The sequence below is a fragment of the Apium graveolens genome, chromosome 7, assembly GCF_009905375.1.
Source record: "Apium graveolens cultivar Ventura chromosome 7, ASM990537v1, whole genome shotgun sequence".
NCBI lineage: Eukaryota > Viridiplantae > Streptophyta > Magnoliopsida > Apiales > Apiaceae > Apium > Apium graveolens.
The window spans coordinates 37,650,939-37,658,203 of NC_133653.1; the positions used below are offsets into that span (position 1 = coordinate 37,650,939).

At 29.5% G+C, this 7,265-nt stretch overlaps 1 protein-coding gene across 5 annotated transcripts; it reads right to left on the bottom strand.

Moving 5' to 3' along the window:
• Nucleotides 1-850: 850 nt before the first annotated feature.
• Nucleotides 851-5,296, bottom strand: LOC141672283 (uncharacterized). 5 transcript variants are annotated; one of them, XM_074478855.1, is made up of 4 exons: nt 4,809-5,296; nt 4,142-4,241; nt 1,405-1,624; nt 851-1,217 (listed from the first exon to the last, which is right to left on the bottom strand). In XM_074478855.1, exons 1-4 carry the CDS (start codon nt 4,977-4,979, stop codon nt 1,133-1,135), a joined length of 576 nt encoding a protein of 191 aa, XP_074334956.1. In that variant the 5' UTR covers nt 4,980-5,296; the 3' UTR covers nt 851-1,132. The 5 variants fall into 5 exon arrangements, with proteins under 5 accessions (XP_074334956.1, XP_074334954.1, XP_074334953.1 ...); XM_074478853.1 differs by having other exon boundaries at nt 4,142-4,247; nt 4,809-5,290; XM_074478852.1 differs by having other exon boundaries at nt 1,405-1,630; nt 4,809-5,289.
• Between the last annotated feature and the right edge of the window lie 1,969 nt (nt 5,297-7,265).

Consider the following 7,265-nt stretch of genomic DNA (forward strand, 5'->3'; position numbering starts at 1 on the left):
TTTACCTTTTAATTAAATATAATAGTCTTTCGTAAACGCGCTTATAACTATCAATAAAAATATAAATTTCAATCATTAAATTATTTTTAAAACTGTAATGTCACTAACTTATACAACTATGTGTATATTAATAAGCATTATCAAATCATATTATTAAAATTTTAAATGAATAAGTTTCAAAACTTAAAATTTTTACTTCAAATTAAATTCAAAACAGTTATATAATATTAAAAATAATCCGTGCATCGCACGGTTTTAGGCTAGTAAAAAATAAAGAACACAAAGTTTAAAGCCAAAGGGGTGAAACAAAAATATAACCAAATCTAATAGGTAGAACTATAAGGGAATAAAAATAAAATTAAATTTAATAGAATCATACGACATGTAAAAGTATAAGATAATAGAAATAAAATCAAATTTAATATAATCATAATGCATGTAGAAGTATAAAGGAATAATGGTGTAATCAAAAGTTTAGGATAATTAAAAGACATCCAAAATACATTTGGCTTATTAGGTTATTCATTAATTAATTGTTATATTTAGTCTTAGTTTTTTCCTGCTACTATAAATCACTGATAAACTTTAATACATCGCATCTATTGTACGTATTGTTTTTTGGTGGAGTAGTCTAGGGTTTTAATAACAGTCAAGTCATTCAACCTAGAGGCTTACAAAGTATACCTGAATTTTCTTAATTATAGTCATGACCACATATAAAATGCATACTGATACACATTTTTGAATATACCCTTATGAATGATTAGTAAGTACAGACAACACCTCAAGAATATGTGCTAAACATACTCCTTGCAATATTTATGAATCTTTCATGAGATGTATGTGTGTATATATATATATATATGTGTATATATATTATTAAACCTTCAGGCTTGATTGTTACCGGAATTCCTAAATAAAAGCATTCAGTTTCTCTAATCTAACTTGAAAGGCCTACTGCCTACGCATTAAAAATGATCTAATATTCTTGCCGGCAAAGAGGGACGCAGCAGCCACACATACACACATATAAATATAGATTACATGTATAGATTATAGAATATGTGGCGTTATATACATAGAAAACACGACTCGAAATCTTCAACATTGTAGCTTTCACTTACTCATAACACTAGTACGCCGTGGAGTTGGCATCCCGACAACCAGTTTTCATTGATAGTGTGAGGTATATTAGTAATATTGTTCCCATGCTTGACCTGTTACAAAAGTGTGGACAATTTATATACATTTTTTCTGGAAATCGAAAATTTCATAAATATAAACCACTTAAAAAGTCACCCTTTATCTCTTGTTTAACAATATATAGAACATGGACATCCGAGAGTGAGAGAGCTCTTTTTGCGTTGTCAATATATAGCAAAAACATGTTAGAAGTGAACTTACAAAGTGGCGAAGAAAAAGAGAATCCTTCTTGGGGCAATGGTCCAAGAAGAAGAGCGCTTGAAACTGTTTCTTTTGCTGTAAAGTTTGCTTTCCGTTGTGTTGGTGGTGGTGGGAGTTGTGATAGTGATGTGCTGATGCATTTGCTGGTCGAATGGGTAGTTGGTGGCTCCTACCGTCACTAATATTGGCTTTTCAGGCGTGCTTGAATCAACTATTTTTGCTGCTTCTAGTTTTCAATTTCGTCCAGACATACAAATAACTTCATTATCATTCCCTCATAAATTTTTGATACGTGTGCATCATCTCTACTAATGAACCTGTGTGTCATATGTGTAATACGCCTAGATCACCTTAGGATGGAAAATCGTGGCATGACTCTTAATGAAGGTTTGGCAAAACTTAAAACAAATAATTTATTATTTAAAATAAATAACTGACTTATAAGTGATAATAAATAATTTATTACTTAAAATAATAATGGACTTAAAAGTGATAAGTACTAGATAAATATTTATAAGTTATAAGTATTTGGATAATTTTACTTAAAACCAAAAATTTTATCACTTAAATGAATCAAAATAAATAATTTTTAAATATAATTATCTTCAATTAGTGAGTTTTAAATTTATAAAATATTTACAAACATATATTTTAAACAAAATTAATAAAAAAGCGAATAAATCAAAATAAGTTGATAAAAGATATGTTATTACCAACATTTAAGTTATCCACTTATAAGTTATTTATTCTAGTGATATGTTGGGTCGACAAACTGTGATTGATAAGTATGACGATAAGTATTTACGCCTTATAAATCAATATATATCAATATATAAGCAGCTTAAAAATTGTTGGCCAAATATATAATCATATGGAGTCCTTTTGCTAAGTTTCTAGAGTGGTTGTTTACTCAATATATATATATTATCTCATAATTCAATCACCTTATAAATCAGTAAGCAGCTTAAAAATTGTTGGCCAAATATATAATCATATAGAGTCCTTTTGCTAAGTTTTTAGAGTGACTATATATATTGTCTCATAACTCAATCACCGTAGTTATTTCTGGATCACAATTTAGCCAATGCTTTATCTTTACCTTCAGTACAAAGGTTAAAAATCGTATAAATTTGAAGTGTAATTGTAATAATAATTTATAGCTCAGAAGCTGAAAAGTGACTAGATAAGTAATTTTTATGTCTGAATTTTGATATATATATTTTTAACTCAAAGGATAATTGATCAATAATTGCTTTGCATAAAGTCGAAGTTGTAAGATGGGTACTTTGTGTCTTGCGTGCACACTGTTCCAAATTAGAACAGCCAAAAACGGTACAACAGTTCCATTTTGTATGGTAGTAGCAGGGCACATCCCCAGTCTAAACTTTTAATGCTAGGAATAGGGTGAAAAATTAAATTTTTAGGAACACATTTTTATTATTTACATGGAGAAAAAATTAAAAAGGTGAAAAGAATATAGACATTAAATTTAATTTTAGAAACACATTTTTAATTTTTATCCTAAAAACTACTTAAAAATAAGATATTAATTGCACTTAATTAGACTGTTATTAAATATTATTGATATATATTTTATTTGTTATCATTCTTTCAATTTATTAAAATCGGGTACAAAAAATTTTTGCTTAGAAATTTATATATCCCATAACCAATTAGTTGGGTGGTATGGTTGGTAAGGTTAAGCAAAACAATACATATACACTTAGTAAGAACATCTTCTATGGAGGTTGTCAGGGTTCCTAATTTTACGTGACATGGCACCTTAGTTGCCAACCTATTGGGTTGCCAAAAAATTGCCTAAAAACTTGGCAATTTCCTAAAGTTATTAAAATACATATACAAATACAAAATATTTATATCAAAAATACATTTTTTTGTTTATGAATTATTTACAATTTAATTTAAGGGACTACATAGTTAACAATTAAAAATTGCTAACTATTGGAACAGCATGTTATCTCTTGTCTTGATCCATATAAATTTGTATAGTGCGTATGTGGTTTTCATATTTCAAATGAGTCGTGGTCAGCCCATTACAGGGTCCCTTAATTTCCAAGAGTTGTCACATGAGCACACCGCTTCCATGTACATGTCTGTCTATATTAATACATTAAATAAAAATGAACTTCAAATAAATAATAAGATTTTGATAATAATGTTAACAAAATTATTGGTCACAACTCACAACCATTTGGTAAGTATCAATCATTTTTTAGTAAGTATATGATTATGAACATTGTTTTAATTGGTCATAATAATTCATCTTTTCCGGATAATTGGTGCTTACATTTAAGTTTATATTTTCCGGAAATTCCTAGTTTTTTGCACCATATATAATAAACAGGTTATATAATTTTATATGTTTGATAATATAAAATATTAAATAATTTATATTTGAAATAAATTAAGACAATAGACTGTTCACATTTTAATTTAAATAGATCCATGCATGAGCATGATATGACATAATTAATAAACACTTTATATATGCATATAGAAAATGATAGAAAGCAACTTATTAATTGCCTGAAATGACTAATTTTATGATTTGTAAAAATCTATATATATTTAGAATAATGACAATTTTCTCAATAATTAAGTTTTTTTTTCTAGAGAATACATGATGGTGGGCATGATTTTAACATGTAGTGTACTAGTTTGTTGTTTTGTCTGAGGTGATATGATACATAACATAAATTGACAGATAGGCAAGTACCTTTCTCAATGTCAGCATTGCTGTTCATCTTCTTCTCACAGCCTGACCCGTTGCTGTATATCTCCTTCTCACACCCTGACCCTTTTCTTGAAAGCTTGCACTGCAACTTGATTTCCCATATATAAACAATACATAAACGTACAAATTAGGCTACAAATCAAGGTTGATATTTTAAGAGTCACGGAAAGCAATTAATTTTAATTATGGGTGTGTCATTGTCCAACATTTGATCTACTGTTGATTACTGTTAACTTAAATATCTTTGTTAGAAAGATTATTTTCCACGATATTCATGTAGCTAGATTAATTCGGCATATTGTTGTATATTGTTATATTATAATAAATTAAGTTTTAGTTATAAATGCATGTCACTTAAGGAAAGGCAAGAACTGGAATATTAGTAGTCCCAGGGCCAAAATGATGACGATGCTAGGTCTACTATTTAGACAAAAATATTCTGGAGCTAGATAATCGCCTTGTGCAGTCCATGCAATTGTTAGTTAAAGTTGGCATAAAATTACAATATGTAAAAACTTGTTTTCTTTTCAAGGGAATGGGGAAAGAATCACAGCAACACTGACACACATATATGTGTACAATAGCAGAAGAAGAAGAAAACAAAACTGAACCGAAAAGCGTAAATGCGCTAAAACTTTGTAAAACATACCGTAATTCTTGAATTCGGTGAGACGTTTTTGGATGATAAATGAGAAAACCGTTCCATTGCAACTACGAAGCTTTCAGACTTCTTGCTTGTGTATTGCAAACAAGTGTCTTCTTCTGCTTCAAAGGTTGGATTCGTATCACCCTGATGAAGAAAACCCAGACTCTTTGCCATTTGGTTTATAGTCACCAGCGAGAGCGAGAGAGAGAGAGAGAGAGAGAGAGAGAGAGAGAGAGAGAGAGAGAGAGAGAGAGAGAGAGAGAGAGAGAGAGAGAGAGAGAGAGAGAGAGAGAGAGAGAGAGAGAGAGAGAGAGAAGAAGCTACGAAGGTACAAGGGCTCAGGCAGCTTGAGTTAATTTAGTGAAGCAATTGCATGTGTTTATATATGTACCAACCTCATGAGTCGTGAAGAGGAAGGAAGTAATTACGAATGAATTAAAAAGAACGGAAAGAAAGTGAACTTGGTTTCACTTTTTGTTTCACTGTAACAATGCCTATTTGCATGCTGTGGGTCGACTTCTACGCATACCGTAATAACATTTAATATAGTTTACTACTACTCTTGTCAAATGAAAGATATCATATTCTTTTCGCTTAAAAAATGAAAGATATTAAATTTATAATTTTGTGATGCATATCCTGATTTATAATTGCACGGCTTTAATTGATATTATGATCAAATTATGGGAACATGCAAAATAGGTTTGAATTAAGTAGGTGAACAAGTACAAGAGTATTTTGATTTTAATATGTGCACCTATCGGCATATCAGCTCTCCCACGACTTCTTTATTCGAAAATAACATTTGGCTAACCCTAAATATTCATTACCTTGATTTTAATGATTAAATATTCACTTATTTATGCTTCTTCACTTCAAATGCACATCTAGAATATAAATATAATATTAAAATAGAGAATAATGTTCATCAGGTTATCTCAAAAAACTTACCTGAGATAAAAAAAATATTCTCATATAAATACATAAGGGTATTGTTATAATTGTAGAGAACGTGCATTTTGAAAAATGTTATTAATATTTTAGACTAAAACTATATGGAGTTTCCTCAGTTAAACTAAGAAATATTATTATTCTCAGTAAAATATTATTAAAATACGATGTAAGAAATGTTGTTGGAGGTTAAATATAACTAAAATTCCTAGCACAATAGTATTTATTTTTATAATAACATTTTATATAAGCATGCAGAGAAATTGGAGTTGATCAAATAAAAGAAGACATGACAAATTCACGGGACAAAAACATACATTCTTTTCATACGAAGTTTGGTCATAATTTCAGTTTTGAATATATTTTATCCTGGACCACTCAACTTAACTACGTCCGGTAGGGTAGAGGCCTAATATACATAACTAAGTTCCATCATTAAAAAAATGCCGCAAATAAATTGAATGCATTACCGAGGTTGACGTGAATGTGATTTCAATTCCTTAACTTGATCACAATAAGTTTTAATATAAAAAGATGTAACAATTTTATTTACCTTGATAGGGGTTGAAATTTCATAATTCAAACATTTTCATGATTTATTTAATGATTTTATTTATTTGTTTTATTTCTGCTAATGTAATTGAGCCCATTCTTATTTTGTATGGCACTGGATACATCAAGTGATTGGTTGTTCCGATTGTATATTTACAAAGTATGTTACATGGTCCAAGTTTCCAAGAGTACTACCCTATGATCCTATAGATAGGAAACTCCAAGAATAGAATGTATTTATGTAATTATACCATTTTTCTTTCTCAAAACTATTGATTACAAGTTTTAAAAAACCTTACAATATTTGGCAGGGTTATATTAAATTAAGGTCGGTCGACATAAAGTTACTGTAGCCAGTGTTGGCATTATGCATGCAACATTACCATCCAAAAGCAATCAAAGTTAATTGGTTACACATTGCTACAGTAAGGATTACTGTGCTAAAATAGATGCACGTTCTATTAGAGTATTAATATACGATTCTGCTAGGAGTATTTTCTAATACTTTAAAATTTTAGAATAATTGATTGTTTAGAGCTTCGACTTAGGTAAAACTCAAATTCTACTACATGCAATTCCCGATATTTTCATAATATATCTAGGACATGAAAAATAAATTAATATACGATCCTAGTAGAAGACTTTCTCTATTATCTTAGTATAGTGCTTTATTGACACGTACATTTGACAAATTTTTAGTGAAATCCCAACCTTGCAGAGACACCGGTAAATCAAATGCACTATTTTGACTCAAAAATGAGAACTCATATTTTTTTTATAAAAAAATAGGGGAATTTTTGACGATATTTGATTCCGGTACATCTATCATGTTGTATAAATTGACAACATATAGCTTAGAGGGATATCACAGAATCTTTTAGTTTGTGGTGCTTTTAAGTTGATTGCACAAGCTGTATAGCGTAGGGACACTAACGGGAGATGTAAAGATTTCCGATC